Genomic DNA, 17,801 nt, shown 5'->3' on the forward strand with positions numbered 1-17,801 from the left:
GATCAGCATCGTTATTAGGCTTCCGCAGAACTTGCTGATGAGCTGATTCTTTCAATCAGGTGTGATGTAGGAGAGAGACATCCAAATCATGCGGGTAGGCGGCTCTCTTGGACCAAAGTGTGATTTTACATATTCTTCTATAAATTAATTCAGTGTGCACTACACTGAATTGTAAAAATGTATCTGCTGACTTATTGAGAGAAGTGTTTAACGGGAGGTTTGTTTAGTTTTGTCATGGGAGTGTGCTAGTGTCTTCTTCTATTTGTGCCTTGAGATCATATCTGTTGCAATCTATAAATAATGGTGACTTGATAGTGTATACTCATCATGTGGTGCATTTATCAAATGGCTTGGCAAATGCTATAAGACAGTATGTAAACAAAATAATTTCCTGTTGGCACCATAATAACAAAATAATAATATGTGGCATTCGTCTCATGACAGAGCTCAGACTAATCAACATCATCAGCATCGTTAACTTATTCCTTAAAAAACAGACAAAGAGAAAAAGCTCAACCTGGTGCTGTATTTTAAGATGACCCACGTTTAGCTTGGAATGATCAACTTTCAACTGAAATACAGAATGAGGTGATAAGATTGTATAACATTTGATGTTGAATTTTGATTTTCTATCAGTTTTACTTTAATAAGTAATCTTAAAACTAGTGGTCTAGTATCTTCAACCATTGTGGAAAAATATGTGAATGGCATATGTTGATAAGTGCTTTATATCGCAGATCACAAAAATCCACACAGCACCCACAGCATGCAGCCAAGCAGACCCCTATTTTTAGCACTGAAAATTACAGACCATACCAGTGATTTAATGCCTGTGCATTTTCTGCAGTCATTTTGAAATAAGGTTTTTTGTATCATGTGGATAAAAATTTTCTTTTTTTGTGATTCATCAATTAGTCAAAAGAGCAATTGACATTACTGGTGAGCAGCTCGAGATGATCACATCTGATTCACTAGCATTAAACCCTGATTGGAAGGCCCCTTTCTACTTAAAACCTGAAAGGTATTACCTCCACGGAGTTCTGAGCCTCACTCATCTTGGCCACTGTTGTTTGGAATTCTCCAATGAAGTCATGGCCACCATCATTATCATAGTCATAACACAAGACCTGTTATTGTGCAGAAAAAAATATATACATCAGTGATTGTATTCCAAGCAGAGTTGGATAGCTTGCAGTTGATCTGATTGGAAATTTGAACCTAATACACAGTAAATACGTACTAGTCATTTGCATTATGAGAAGCTTAAAAATATGCACAGACCATCCTCTACATACTGTTCAACATTCAATTTACAAACTTTCTGAGATACGAACATGGTTGTTTTTAAGTCAGATTTTGTATTTAGCACACGTTCTGTGTAGTGCATATTTCTGCCATAGACACCAACGCCAGCACCGCCATTGGAAACAAACTGTTTTGAGACAGCATTGTAGGAGAGGGTGTAGGGTGTGCTCTCAAAAATAATAATTTAATATGAATATGACAAAACATAAAATAAGAATGGAAACTGCGTACAGTAACACTTCAAAAACTGTGAAATAAACTTACTAAAAAGGACTTGACTTTAGCCTCAGAAAACAGGACTCTAACTCACGAGGAAACGAGGAACTGACAGCACAACCACTTCCACATGGACAATGACCCGACAAGGACTGAAAGAAAAATAGGAAACTAAATACACTCAAAACGTACAAGACAACAAAGAACACCTGGCCAAGACATGATTGGAGCAGGGAGCTGAATGGCAAACACAAGGAAAGCAGGACAAATTGCTGGTTATTTATGATAAATAGGAATAAAACTTCCCCAAAATGAAGCAAAAGTTTTTATATCCAAAAGAGATGTTGTAATAAGATCATGAGGTCCTCTTTGATGTGTTTATTGACTTGGTAGTCACATATAACTGTGTTAGTGTTTGTTTGGTTTTTTTGCTGCATCTCATTATCATGCAATTTGCAGACAGTCCCTGCGCACTTCAACTCCTGCTGCGCATCAAGATCTATGTTGTCAATTCCGCCGTTGTCAAGTACTTTTTAAATATTTTACAAATGTTGTTGTCATTGTAGCTAGTCTGCGTTGTCGCTGAGGGATAGAGCCATCATTGTTGTTCACACTGTGATGTATTGATGGTGAAAGGCCGAATCAGCAACTGTTCTTCCATCTCCACTTGTTGTAATGTAGCGTGTCCCACGTGAGGTGTTACAAACACTTTTCATTAGATGGGAGGGAAACACAGAACTTGAACTTCTTTGGGAGCAAAATAGCGGGCACCTGTTTATTCCACACTCACTCCAAAAGATCCTTCTTGTCGCCGTCAACACCCCGGGACACCTCCAATACAGCATTTATCTTAAACTGTGGGTACGGTTTACTAAACTGAAAGTACAGTTTACAAAACTGAGGGAACGGATTAGAAAACTGGGGGTAAGGTTTAGTTCACTGAGGGAACGGATTAGTAAACTGAGGATACGATTTACTAAACTGAGCGAACAGATGACTAAACCGAGGAAACAAATGAATCAACTGAAGGTACGGAGTAGTGCAAATATATATTTTTTTTCATACCCTGATACCAGAGGAGCTCCATGAAAAGGAAAAGATACAGTGTGTTTTTTTTCTGATTTACGTTTTTTTTCAGCTGCTATGTTTTCGTTTTTTAAATAACTTGCTAACAGATTCAGCTAACAAACGACCGTCCTGAATGTGACTCATTCGTATTTAAAAGCGCTTCTGTATTACAATATAAACAAAGATATTACACAAATAAATGCCATGATCAGCTCGACACAACTGCCTACTTAGGGAGATGAGGATTTAACAAATTTTTGTTGGTCCGTTATTCATAATTTATCCTTGCTTTGGGCTCCCTTATATTTTTGTGAGTCCACCAGTTTTTTCAAGCCCAATCAAATTGCGTACATTTTCACCTAATGAAACTATCACTATGGACTGCACAAAAAACAAAAATTCCCACCCCTATGGTTTTCTTGTCATGATGCACTTATTAATCTATTAACCACCTATTAACCTATTAACACCTATTGCAAATGAGCATCAAATTGGTCTCATGAACTATACGTCAGTGCTTTTACATTTATGGTACTGATATCACAATATGACAATGGAATGCAATGCAATGGTGATGCTTTAATATGTTGATGCAAACGATTTACATACTAGTCTGAAAAGTACCGCAATTCTTCAAATATAAATCATAGCGGTGTAGAGGACGAACCCTTCATTTTGGGGTCAAATTGTGGCATTTTCTGTGTTACCATGTACAGTAGAAAACGCATCAACACTTTGCTAACAACATCAATACTATCGAAAAACAGAATGAATCTCTACCCAAATTCTTCATATTTTCTTGTGTTCATATCCGTAAGTTATATATTTGTTGTGCGTTAAGTGTGTTTCAGATTTTCCACACTGTCAGCAGTCAGTGAACGCCTTGCAAGTGTAAGGTTGAATGCGTTCATAGTAGTTGTTTTCCTTTTCCTCGCAATGCAGATTGCGTTCATTTCACCACAAACACCAGTAGTTTCTGCAGCATCAGTGTTTCACCAAGGTTATGATTGTGTGTATATGCCAAAAGACCACATTTAATAAACGAGTCGAATGGAATACCTTTCTGTGTGATCCAACCAGTGCATACGCCTCTATATCTTGCCTCTTTTAAGTAACAATATGTAATATTTAGACAGTCATTCATTGTGAAAACCCACTATGAATTCAAAAAGGTGTAAATAAATGTGTTCTATCTAAACATATACAATATACAGTATATGTTAATACATATTTGTAGGTCTAGTAATTGCTATTTATATTACACAAGCTGCTGTTAGCTGCAACAAGCACTTGTTACGGCCAACTGACGTGTGCCCTCTTGCTCATCCTGTTATGTTAATTATTTTTAGTAAGAATAGTAAGACATAAAAATGTATAGCTGTGCGCCAAAACTCGGCTTGTGTGGCTGACTGATCAATCTTCCTTGAAAGGTAAGAAAAAATAAATACATAATTTTTAGGTTACCATTTATAGGTGGCACCCATACTTTTAGCCTTCATTTTTGGGAAAATAAGTGTCTTATATTTGGGGAATTGCGGTAATTGATTCGACTACTTCTGTATATGAATATTTAAACCCTGCTGAGCCTTATAATCTTAATTCATCCTTTTTTTTTTTTTTTTAGTTTAAGTTTCTCATTGTTCGTCAGCAAAACGTGTGTCCATCGATCCCAACAGACTACCCACCTCTGGTATTCATATTGCAGAGATAGCTTTTTACCCAGCGCTATTAATGATCTGAATAATAACAAAATAAGAACACACTGCAAAAAACAATTGCACTCAGTGAAACCATGATTTTTATTCTATAATATTTATCATATTTATGGTGGATTGTTTTTTTAAAATGCATCAATCAGAGAGTCGTATACCAGCTATACAATGACAATAAAAGCTTTCTATTCTTTTCTATTCTAGTGAAAGTTCATGAGAAAAGCCAAGTGGCTTTAGCGTTGTAAGAATTTAAACTGACCTTGATGTTTCTGTCCACATCTCCATTACAGAGAGAAACAAGAGGAACAGTAAACTGTTTCCATGAGGGATCTAATGTGTTCTTTATGACCTTGGATGACATAAAAAAAGAGGCAGCAAGTAGTAGTTCAATAAATCAAATAGCACGGTAATATCAGTAGTACCCACTGCAGAAACATACACATTGAGTCTGTGCAACTTCACTTAGTATAGTAAGCATGTGAACTAGTGAACACAAAGTTTGTGAAGTGACATAAGGTAAACAGGTCACCTCAGTCCTGTGCACAAGCATCCATTTGTCATCTTCTCCCAGTTTGTGAAATTCCAGATATGGGTCTGACTTTCCAAAGAAGTCCTGCCAAGAAAAAAAGACACATTATATTGATGTTCTCTTTTAAAGTTAATGGGATTTATTTTCATAAACAGTGCATCGGTGGTGGTGCGCAAATGCTGGCAGCTCCTGATTTTCATACAAGTGCAAGGCTCGCAACATGCAGACCAGTCCCTGCCAGGGTGGGCATGCGGGCACAGCAAGAGGGAGTCTTGTTGGTAATGCAACTGACTGAGGGACAATTTGGCGTCAAAATATCTAAAGCTAAGCCTGCTAAGACAACATATATGTGTTGGTGCAGGGAAGACGGCAGATCCAAGTTGAGATGATGATGATCAGCAAATTTCCACTGTGTTGACTACAGCCTAAAGCGCCATAGTTGTGTGGCGAATATTCCGTGCATGCCATTCATACATATATAGTCCCTCTGAATTATTTTAGAGATCATTTTAATGAACACGTTATTGTCATTATTTTTATTATTATTATTATTGTTGTTGTATATATTATTGTAGTCATGTCATTGCAGATGTACCAGGGCATGTGTCCGCTTCATGGTGTAGTCGTACCCAACGCCACAACAAGAATCTAATACGTGACTAGCACGTGGCATTTAGAGGGAATTATAGTAGCTTCTTTGATTGACCATAGTTGAAGTCACCAGTTACCACTCCCACAACATCACAGCCCACTCCCCACCAGCTCTACCGTCCTGTGTTTGTCTGCGAAATAACCCGTTTTTCTCACCCACCTCTGTGCAATTTACACAGGATTTACATAACAAAAATAGGGTTATAGCCCAGTAGGTTGATTAGCTTTGGGATGTACAGTACATAAATAAACTCAATGAAGTCTGTCGTTTAAAACCATCAAGTTTAAGTGGGAATACCAATTGCAGCAATTAAGTTTCCGGTCATTCAATTCCCCATTGATTAGTAAACACTCTAAACGTGTATCCTGTCACACCGTGAATATCACCATGTTTGCATTTGTGTGGGAAGAACCACCTACCTTCTTGTCCAATTTACGCCCACTCAGGGTCAAAGTGATGATTCTGTTGTCAGACAGCTCCTGAGCTGTAATCTATTTGAATATTAAATCATAACGTACTGTAAGTAGAAGGCGCATTCCACATCCCGTAGTGATGTCACATCAACAAAACATCTATCTCAAAGGAAAGGAAAAACAACACTGAAAAGAAGTTACTGGTGCTTACAGTGATGGAACCTTTACCAGCAGGTTTCCCGTTGGCTAAGATCAATGGCCGGTGAAGTTTCTTATTGGACACAATCTAACAAAGAATGTAAAACAATAATATGACAATTATTACCTAACAATATGATGTTGAAAATTAAGTTATATAATAGATGGTGAAAGTTAAATGAGTCCATACAACTCCAAGTGTGCAAACGTATTCTCCCAAGAAATCGTGTTCATAAAGCTGTGTGGCACACTTGTCTTCATCAAAAATGGCAAAGCGAAGCTTCTGAATCTCTTCAAAGTGGTAGTCCACTTGGAACTTCACTCCGAAAACTGGATTCAAATTATTGACGGCTGTTTCCGTTCGGCCAAGCTGAAACACATGGAAATGAGAGAACGCTTTTCAGATTCAACCCTTTTGAAACATGAACTCTTTGTTTAAAACAGTATAACTAATCTTTATTCATGAATAACGAGCTTAAAAAAAAAAGTCCCTTATGAAGAATACCAGAAATGGATGAAGTTTTCTTTTGCCCGATCATGGGTCACCAGGTTGCCTCTCTTGAGCAAAGCCTCGACGAGGGGCTTGAAGACAATTACCTGGGGCCCGGCAAAATGAGATGGCTGCATAGTGAACTGGGCGGCACCTGAATATGGGGACCTTGGCGGCCACAGAAGCAAACTTGAAATGAAATGTCACCTCTCTCACAGGAAAGGAGCCTGATCTTGTGTGCGAGGCAGAAAAAATTCTACTGGATATAGCAGGACTCACTTTTACACACAGCTTTGGCTCTGGTGCTAGCCGTCTCAAGAGGGGTTAGACTCTATTCCACTCTGGACTCAGGACTTATTGCCCCCCAGCTTGGCGCCTGTACATTGGGGTTCACCCCGGTGGACAAGAGAGTAGTCTCAGTCCGCCATCAGGTGAGGGAACCGGTTCTGACTGTTGTTTGTACGTATCCCTTTTGGAGCCCTTGGATGGTGTGCTGGAGAATGCTCCATTTGAGGACTCCCCTGTTGTGTTGGGGAACTTCAATGCTCAAGTGGGGAATGACAGTGAGACCTGCCTGGAGTGGCGTGATAGGGAGGAATGGCCCCTCTGATCTTGACAAAATTTGTTTTGTTATTGGACTTCTGTGCTCATCACGGATTGTCCATAACAAGCACCATGTTCAAACATAAGGGTGTCAATTTGTGCACTTGGGACCAGGACACCATAGGCCATTGGCTGACTTAGAGGTCATGTCATCAGATTTGCGGTCGAGTGTTTTTGATACTTGGGTGAAGAGAGGACCAGAGCTGTCAATTTATCACCACCCGGTGTTTGTTGAGTTGGCTCCCATGGTGGGAGAGGGTGCAGGTCCTGGGGGGTGGACGAGGAGGATGCTGGTCAGACAACACCTAGCGGAGTCCGCTGTCAGAAGGAATTTCAACCCCCACCTACAGCAGAATTCCACCCACACACTGGAGGGGCGGGGGACATATATTTTGAGTTGTTCCGCGCCGCCATTGTTAAGGCAGCTGAACAGAGTTGTGGCCATAAGGTGGTTGGTGCCTGTCGTGGCGGTAATCTCCAGTACCGCTAGTGGTATAGAAATCTCCCTGGTGGCAAGGCCCCAGGGATGGATGAGATCCGCCCAGAGTTTCTCAAGACTCTGGATGTTGTAGGTCTGCCATGGTGGACACACCTCTATAACACCGCATGAACATCGGAGACGTTACCTCTGGATTGGCAGACCGAGGTGGTGGTTCCCCTTTAAGAAGAGGGACTCTGTGGTGTTTCCAATACAGAGGGATCACCCTCCTCCGGAGTACTCACGCTGGTGTGATGACAACTGAGCCATGTGTTTTAATCAACATTTGATTCCAATACCATACATTGTGAAACAATATATAGCGAGTTTTCAACGCATTTTTAGCATCCCGGAAGAAATGGCAGGATGTCTGTGTACTGTTGTCGGGTCTGTGTGAATTAGCCCACGAAAGTGCGTTAGCCTAGTCTATCTAAACTAAAAGCTAGAACCTCAAACCTACCATGAGAAGCCTGTCTACCTCCGACACCAAATCTATACCTCACAAACATGGATATGAACATTAAATGGATGACGGAATGAATGGAACTCCGTCTTCCCTGCCAAGGCGCTTGTAACAAATTACTCTCCCTAATTGAGGAAAAACATGCCCATGAACTCCAAAACCGGAGAGCTATGTTGCCATTAGATGCCCTTGTGAGTTTTGATGCTTGATGGTTCTGGCAATCTCATTCGCACCTTCGGCAGTTAAGACCCAACACCCATGTTCTAATGATTTCAGCTATCAATAATAATAATAATAATAATAATAACCTTTCAAAATATCTTAAACGAACGTATCTGCATTTTGTTTTTAATCTCAATGAGGAAGAACACTGACCTTATCAAAGCTCATTTGATAAAAGATTTTGACGAGAGTAATTTGCATCTCAGGATAATTCGTAGAAATGCTGATTTTGATTGGCTCAAGCTTCAAGTACTGCAATTACTGAAGGACCCAAAATATAGTCCAGACACTAAACAGACAGAAGTGTGTGGGTGCCTTCAAGAGCCATGTTATTTTCCCGAGTGATTTTATGACTAACACTCTCATAGTGTTACACTCACAACAGATTCTAGTTTCATGAACTGTTTATACACAATTGCGTATTCAGTCAATGTATTATATGTATCCCAATTGGTTTAATTTTACTTTTTGTGCAAAATTATAAATGTTGTCCACAAAATACTCACTGGTGGCCACCAAATGGGTATAATATAAGCATAAAATAGCCATGGGGGTGTCATTTCCAGTGACAGATATGACATTAGGGTAAGCCAACATTTGCTAGAACCTTGGGTACCTAAGCTATAAAAAAATAAAATAAATAAATGCAAATCTAAGTTGGTGGGCAATAGAAACCAATTTTAATTAGCTGATGCGTGAAAAACCCCAGGTAAAAACATCAAACTTGTATATACATATTTAAAACTGGTATCAAAATAGTACATTTAGTGCTACTTAAGTATAATATACAAGTATACAATTAAATAACTTCATAAATAAAAATATATATAAAGGATTTATTTACCTTTGAGTGACGTGACTTGAGCTACTTATGGCCATATTCCTAGCGAGGGTAGCCTAGTCTAGCCTAGCCGAGCCTTCGTGTTCTTTGATTATCTCCAGCTTTGTTTCCATACTAATCATCTTCTAACTTCTTCCTTTGACATCACTAGCAATCATGGGACCCATGGCTAACCAATTAAAGTTTGAATTAAGCACTAAAATGCACAATAAATACGATATTGTAAGCTTTAGCCCGCCATCTTGACACCGTGACGCCGACCAATAGCAGACCAGCATCTTAGTGACGCCGTGACGCCGACCAATAGCAGACCAGTGTCTCAGGGGGTCATGACGCTGATCAATAGCAGACCAGCATTGTAGTGACGTAAGTAGTGACACGTGTAGTGACGTATGAGCGCGGTGCACCTGGCAGTCACGCACGCACACTGACCGCCATGTTTGAGAAGAGAAATTGTTGTTTTATATGTCGTAAGGTGAAAAAAATGTCATAAAGAGTGGACGAAAAAGTGTCGCAGTCTACGTTGTAAAGTGAAAAAAAACGTAAGGCAGGAACGTTGTAAACCGGGGTACCACTCTCTCAACGTAAGTCAGGGTAAATCTGGTGACAATTTGTGGCAAATGCTAAATGATTTTGCACGCTGAATTGGCGATTGGACATTAATGCATTGGGAGTCGTGACTTACGACTCACTACCGGACCAAGTTTTAGAGTAGAAAGTGTCAAGTTAATCATTGTCACATCATGCTTCCGGGAATAACCTCAAAATAAAAGCCCACCAAGGCATTCATGTCTATCCATTATTTAGTATGCTAATGTTTATTTTGAAGCGTTAGCTGGACTTCTCACACCACGTTTGCCGGCATGTTTTACTGTCATGCAAAGCAGTAACAATTAACACTTTTTCCCTTGTATTCCATTATATTTGTAGTCCAACAAGCAAAAAGAGGAACGAGGAAATCTTGTGGCGTTCTAATCTTGTCTCATCCCTATTCAACAGCAGTAAAGATTAAACAAGTCAATGCATTCACCACTATCCACCCTTTGTTGCTCAGTGATGGCAGCTTTTGAAAGTTGGCTGTCATTTACCTCACAAAAGTTCCATTTAGTAAACATTAAGGGCCATATTTTGGTGTTTCTGTACAGGTCTGGTAGTGTGCAATCGAAATGTGCGCCTAGGTAGAGTTTTGGTCTTTTGCTAGACTTTGCGCATGTTAAAATTGGGTGTAACAAGGCGTTTCCACAGATGTGTGACAAGGTGGGATAGAACCACCCGAGTCCCATCTGGCTGGCGTAATCCCTTATTTGCGTTAGGAATCAGGGCGTGGAAAGAGCACACCGAGTAGACGAGCCGGGTCCGTGCTTGACACAATGGCGCACGTTCACACACCTGTATCTTTCTGGATGACGACTGTGCATGTGACGTGTGCATGCTTTGAAGACCTCAACCTTGGCATGTCATTTCTGAGTTTAGTTAACAGATTTATATAGATTGATTGTGTTTATAGTGATTGATAGAGTGACATGAATCTTACACTTAGAACTCTAACAACTACCTCAAATGCACACAACTGGGACAACCACAGTCAGAGTTGTCTTGCCTTGTCTCGTACTGTTGGACTGTCTTTTCATATGCTGCTACTTATGTCTTGTTTTGGGGTAATCTTGCCATACCCGGTTTTTCGTGTTTAGTTTTTAGTTTTAGTTATTAGTTTAGCAACACTAGGCAAAGTAGATCAAATATACTGCACTTTAAATTACTACTATAGATAAGAATCTAGTTTTTAGGATTGTCTCATCTTGAGCACCTGCACTTTGTTATTGTACATGTAAAACGCAGAGGATAGTGAGAAACGCAATTTCGATTCCTTTGTATGTTAAGCACATGTGAAGAAATTGACAATAAACCTGACTTTGACTTTGACTTGACTAATTATTTATACTAGGCAGACAGGGTGCTATTAAAACATCTTTGAAATGCTCCATCATTATCCTGTAATTCGTTCAATTAGTTTATTTTAATCAGTTTATCAAAATCAGTTTATCAGTTTATTAAAATCAGTTTATTTTAAGAATAATTTGGAGGTACGTTGTTCACGTTCCCACGCCCATCAAAAACTGACTGCACATTGTGCTGTTAAAACATACAATATATCAAATAATAATGATTTATTTTATTAATTGATTTCCACAATAATTCAGGGGATTACTATTCCATACAAGCTGTTGTCAAATGGAAATCCCCCACCTCACCTCTTCGCCCGCCATGCAAGGGTGCTATTAACTCATTCAATTCCAAAGATGCATTTTTACGTTTTTAGGACATTCAATCCCAGGTACTTAGATAGTTATTCTTTATAGTTTTTTTTCAATTCAAGTTTTTGGGGGAGGGTGTAAAATTGGATGGTACTACATGAATGAAGAAGTAAAATAATCATTTTTTTAGTGAATTTAGTTCAATCAATTACTTTAGTAAAATAAAAAAATCACTTTTGTCGTGTCTTCACTGCGTGAAATCACTTTATAGTGCTGAAATTTTAGCTAAAGAAATTACTCAAAATAATTGATTACTTTAGTAGTTAGACACCTATAGTAATTGATTACGTTTTTAATAATTGTGGCTATTACTTAATTACCAAATGTAATTGAATATCTAGTTACCTAAAGTCATCGTTTTCTTCATTATTTACTTTATCTGAGCCCTAAGACTCATCTTGTGTTGCTCTGTCCAGAGCCATAGGGTAGTATGTCTTTTTTTCCCATGATTCTTTGACACGCAAACAGGAAGTAGATGTAGTTTTGATATGATGAGCATGAAGCTTACCAGTATGTTCCGTACAGTAATGTTGATAGATAAATTTGGCATTTGGATTTTTTTTTCGTCTGTGTCCAGTCTGTAGTATCCTCGGTGTTACTACGTAACAAGTTCTTTCAAATTTTTCTATGCACCCTCTTTCAACTTTGAACACCTCCATATTCAAAGGTCTGTGTACACCCCTGTTGTGTTCCATGTCTCTTACCAGTGCACTCCATCGTTAAATTACTGCTTCACCCCACGGTCGTCTCCTCACAATTGTTGCTTGCTGGCTTTCACTCACACTTTTAGCTTTCCCTGCCCTCTCTTTTGGACTCAGCAGAGTCTCACTCCTCCATCTCACAGAACAAAGATCGAGGAAGACGTAAGAAGGGAGGCAAATGAGGAAAAAAAAAATCGGAGAAGGAAATTGGAGACAACAAAAGCGAGAGGGATTAGAGGACGTGAAATGCTGCATATGCTAAACTCTGAGCGCTGTGGACAACAGCAGAGAGAAGGTTTGGACTACAATTCAGGGGCACTAAGCTTATTTAGTTTCTCGATCTGTTACCATAGCAACCAATGGCAATTTCACATCAGAGCCACATGCCCTGCTGACCGTAAGCTAGCTACTACTAAGGTCTCGCCTACACACAAGCAAGCATATATAGAGACAAACACACAACCCAGTGTGTCTTTGTGGCTAGTTGTTTACTGGAAAAAAAAATCCTAAGGCAACGAGAATACAGCAAAAATAATGCTTCAGAATGATTTGTGCAAGGTATCAAAAAGACTAAACTCAAATTAGAAACTTAAACACAATAAAATGATTTCTCTTGGCCCATATTATAGTGTGACACCGTGGTTAGTGGGGAAATGGTGTTAAATAAAACCAAGCCTACCTTTCTTCATCATTCCCAGTGATCACCTAACTGTAGTACCAATGTTGAACCTGTGTCTCTTTTTGGACACAATCTTCATTTTCTTTATTTTCTTCACACACCACACAGTGATTGGTGAGTGACCCTCTACCTCTCCTCACACCCCCAGCACTAATACCATAATGCATGCTTTTTGAAAGGCCGGGCTCAGCCCCACAAATACACATGTACGTCCCCACAGGGCTCCCTCATTCACTTCTGTAAACGCACTGCCTAATAATAATAATAATAATAATGATAATAACAACAGTAATAATAATAGTGATAATAATGCTTACATTTATATAGCGGCTTTCACAAAACCCAAGGCGCTTTACAAAGCACAGCACTATCACACAGTAAGACCAGTGGTGATTAACTACGTTGCGTAGCCACAGCCGCCCTGGAGCAGACTGACAGAGGCGAGGCTGCCGTACCGCGCCGTCCGGCCCCTCCGACCAACCACTGGAGGTAAGGTGGCTGATGTGTCTTGCCCAAGGACGCAACAGCACGTGACTCTGACAGAGCGGGGATCGAGCAGCCCACCCTTCGGTTACTAGACGACCCCTTCTACTGCCTAAACCATGAGGATTTAGCTCTTTTATTGAGAACAACTTCATACTCAACTTTTTATTTATCCTCTTATTATATCAATTAATCAATCAATTGAACTGGCTCAGATTTCACACAAAGTATATTTTCAAAGTAAATTGTGAAGAAATCTTGGATACTTAGGGATTATGTTGTGTTTTTTCTGCTGTGCGATTATTCTTTTGCAAAATGGATATTTTGGTTCACAAAACCTTGGCAAACATTGCGTTTCCTGCTTTCTATCAGCAACCTGTCTTACCTCCACCCAGTTTCCATCCACTTCATGGAAGAGAACACAGAACGGGTCAGACTTGGAGGCTACATCACGGTCCAGAAGGTTGGCAGCAGTAACAGAAAGTTCCACCCGGGTAACACAGTGCTGAGGTCCTACACCACGTGTCTGACCCTCATTGGTTGAGCCCAATGTGTAGGCCATCGTCCGATGTTAAAAATCGTCACCCTGAAGATTAGAAGAAGAAATATTAGTGATGTGAGGAATGACATCAATCCATCCGTCCATTTTCTAGAGCTGATTATTCTCACAGAGTCGCAGGCTTGCTGGTGTCTATCTCAGCTGGATTCGGCCAGTAGGCTGGGGACACCCTGAACTGGTGTGTGTTTTTAAAAAGACCAAATTCTGACGCTTGTAGACACGTTTCTTCATCGTAAATCAAATAACATAGTCTTGCGTTTATGGGTGGGAGGGGCTGAGGCAGAAACGAGACAAGTGCGAGGCCATGTACTTGTGCACGTAATTGCAAATGCTGAAACTAATGTTGCAACAAGAAAACGATTTGAAGTTTCAATGCTTTATTTTTTTGAAACAGCTGAATATGAATTTGTCAAAAAGCCCTAAAAGTCATCATCACTATCTGGCACCCTGCATAGCTCCGCCCATTTAAATCCTGGACGTCCTTCTCCTTCCTGCTCGTCATTTGCGCAAACATCACACAACGTTAGTCTTCTATGGGTAGTCATCTTGGGACCCGTCCACTTTGTTTGAAATGGCAGCAAGTCAGTGACCCTGAGGATAAGCAGCTATAGAAAATAGATGGATGTATTGACTATGTTACATATTTGTTGATCAAAGCTGTTGGCTCTCCACCCAACCGTGGTTTTAGCCAGACTTACACTGGAATGAATGCTTAGCACCCCTCGTTTGCCTTTGATGTAAACGGAAACAATTATTTATTCGTAGCCACGAAACACTAGTACAGCAGTTTACCATAATGTCTGCTACAGACTTACGTACAACATATATGAAGTCTGTCCTACTGCCTTCCTCACTGGTCTAGCGTTAAAAAACTTGAACATTTTATTTTCCGGAGTGGGACAGAAAACATGCAATTTCTGGAAGTACGTTGCTTTATCCCGTTGCACATTGTGTCGCAATGAAAGGCACATAAACTCACAAATCACAGTGGAGAGGTTTTACATCTGCTGCACAATATTAAAAAACACTGACTCTAACATTTAACATGTACAGTGAAGGAAGAGTGGTTAGCATGTCCTGCCTCCCGGTTCAGAGGCCGCGGGTTTAATTCTGGCTTCGGCTTTCCTGCGTGGAGTTTTCATGTTCTCTACCCCGCCTACTGCCCAGAGATAGCTGGAATAGGCTCCAGCACCCTACCACCATAGTGAGAATAAGCAGCTAAGAAAACGGAAGGATGGCATATAACAATTGTCCTACAAAAGGAAGTGAAATGTTTTTTGGCAAAGGATGGAGTCAAACTAACAGCTACCCTCTGGCTGCGACTATAATCCTGCTGTGGCCCTTGTGAGTGAGTGTGGCATCTCTGAATCGTGACAAACGTTATAGAGTATACACAATGTGTGTGACTTATTACAAAAAGACACATCAAAATGCCATAGCTGGTATCAGGGTTGGTTACTTGAGGCTTAGAAAGGTGAGTGCTCAAAAAATATATATATTTTTTCCGAATAAGCAGGAAACAGCTATTCACTAAACACTAATGTAAATGTATTATGCCATCTGAGCAAACAGACTAATATGTAAACATACTTTTGGGGAAAAAGCACAAGTATATGTGGCCATACAGCATGATCCTGGTGGAGGTGACTGTTGCCTCTTAGAAACAATAGTGTTTACAGTAGGCAACATGGACAATCTTCCGTGCAAATAATTGTGTTCAAGCCAAAGCCTTGAAAATGTAAAACAAAGACGTCAGTAAGTAAGGGATTGGAGAGAAACTGCACCATTTTAAGTGGATTAAGTAAAAATTTGCGTTATTTTTTTAAATGTTCCCATACTTGTGTCAGTCTTTAGAGAACCAAGAGAAGAACCAAAGCTGGATTTGTTCACAGAACAGCATGTCATAAGGATGCTGTTTGTTGCTAAGCTACACAATGTGTCATAACCAACATGATCCTCTCCTTGTGATGTCACACTGGCAGTGGTGATGTACTAAGCAGCCACACAGAGAAATCCACGTTTCAGAGAACACCTGCTGCAGCCCTGTGTTGAATGAGCGTGAGGGGATTTAACTGCTGCACAGTAGATGACAGGGAATATTAAACATTCATTCAAACAGTAGATTACAGACACAAAATATATGTAAAGGGACACAAACATTACACTACACATTCCACGACACAATGCAGTACACTGTTCATTCTCTATTTTATTGGCCATTTAAAATGCATGATCTAGAACAAATAAACGTGTCAAACAAAAACAAAAAATGACGATCTCTAATTTGATGCCAAACATCGCTATCCTATTAAAATCCACGTAGTCATTTTGGTTCTACAATATATACCAACGTATGCTTACTGTACTATGAAGACGTGTGCAGTGTTTTTTTTCTGCATATACACACCTAAGTCACCAACACTCACTGACAAACCAAGAGTACCGATGAGCTATCAAAGTCTTCTAACTCAAATTCGTAACATGCGCTCTTTGATATCTTCAATTGGGCGTCAACAAAACCTCAATTCAAAAATGAAATTTCAACAGTAGACCCACGTGTCTGCATGCACATCATAACCTCGTTTCCTTAAATTGCAGGTTTTCTGTAAAATGCTAATTTTCACATATTCACACGTTGTTTTCGCTTTCTTTATCCAGCAAGTGAGAAACGCGGCTCCTGTAGAAATCTTACCTCGGTATATAAATATATATAAAAAAAGAAGACGTTCAACTTCTCTGCGCTTTTCTGGTGACAATTTCTTTAGTTGAGGAGCGCGGAAATAGCGTTGGCTTTTAGCGTTCATTAAGCTGTTTATGAAAAAAAAAAAAGTCCCAGTAGGCTTGTTTGTCTTCGGTACTCTGAAAAACGCAGTTTCGACGTTAAGTCACCCTGGGAGAAAAGGCACGCTCCTCACCACCACTGACAGCGAGCTGCATCAAGTTGATACAAATTGAACAGTGGGCTAAAGGAAGTTAGTCAAATAACCCATCAAAATAAAAATACTTCCGTTTTGTCTTAGTCGCTTTAAACGCCTTGTACTTTACCCGCCCCCACAATCAGCTAATTGATCATTTCAGACAGAACAAATGAGCATTCAATTAACATGACGAATACAGAACCAGATTTTAGAAAAAGGACAAGAAAGGTAGATATCGGAGCCAAAGGAGCAAGTTGCTTGTGGTACATATGAACAAAATGGCAACAGCAAATGAAATAGTAAAATGCACATGCCCACCTACACTCACACACATAAGAAATGTAATAAAAAATAAATAAAATAATAATAATAATATACAAGTGGTGTTGCCAAGTTTGTTGCAGTCAAGGGAAATTTCTAAAGGAGACCCTCAAAACACAACTAATATTTTACAATTAGACTAAATTGAGGACGTGTTTTATCCAAAATAGGTATATGTATACACAAGAGAAATTGGTGACTTCCATTACAGCAAAAGCACATGCCTCAAGAGCAAATATACTGTAACTAAATCTTCAAGACCCCCCCCCCCCCCCCCCCCAAAAAAAAAAAAAAAACCCAAAACATTCTGTTATGTCATGTTCAGTCAATGGAGTCTCAGCATAATAGCATTTGTTTCCATTAGATCAGATGGCAGCACTCTTGCATCCCAAACCAGTCTGAGTGAAGGAACAGTTAACCATTAATTATGTATTAGAGATAAGACCCCACCCAACCTGTGCATTTGACCAGTTTGTTTAACTGCACGGGCAGCTTCTTGGCATGCAAAGTTGAGAAAGCAGGTAGATGGTGAAGGGTCATCATACACACACATTATGCACCAGAATTTTTTTGTTGTTCTTGATGATGAAGTACCACATACAGATGACTGGTATGATGACAGTGTCTAACCTTGC

At 39.7% G+C, this 17,801-nt stretch overlaps 1 protein-coding gene across 2 annotated transcripts in view; it reads right to left on the reverse strand.

The window, feature by feature from the left end:
* Nucleotides 1–16,861, reverse strand: part of cpne2 (copine II) — a 42,264-nt gene extending 25,403 nt beyond the window's left edge. For both annotated transcript variants that reach the window (XM_088416810.1, XM_088416811.1), the window contains exons 1-8: nt 16,620–16,861; nt 13,754–13,954; nt 6,284–6,463; nt 6,107–6,181; nt 5,902–5,973; nt 4,831–4,914; nt 4,561–4,650; nt 1,029–1,127 (exon numbers count right to left, since the gene is read on the reverse strand). In XM_088416810.1, the coding sequence (XP_088272936.1) occupies nt 1,029–1,127; nt 4,561–4,650; nt 4,831–4,914; nt 5,902–5,973; nt 6,107–6,181; nt 6,284–6,463; nt 13,754–13,930 (777 nt within the window). In that variant the 5' untranslated portion in view covers nt 13,931–13,954; nt 16,620–16,861. The remainder of the gene's footprint in view (nt 1–1,028; nt 1,128–4,560; nt 4,651–4,830; nt 4,915–5,901; nt 5,974–6,106; nt 6,182–6,283; nt 6,464–13,753; nt 13,955–16,619) is intronic.
* Between the last annotated feature and the right edge of the window lie 940 nt (nt 16,862–17,801).

This window comes from Hippichthys cyanospilos, chromosome 6 (assembly GCF_059441005.1).
Source record: "Hippichthys cyanospilos isolate Australia breed blue-spotted pipefish chromosome 6, RoL_Hcya_1.0, whole genome shotgun sequence".
NCBI lineage: Eukaryota > Metazoa > Chordata > Actinopteri > Syngnathiformes > Syngnathidae > Hippichthys > Hippichthys cyanospilos.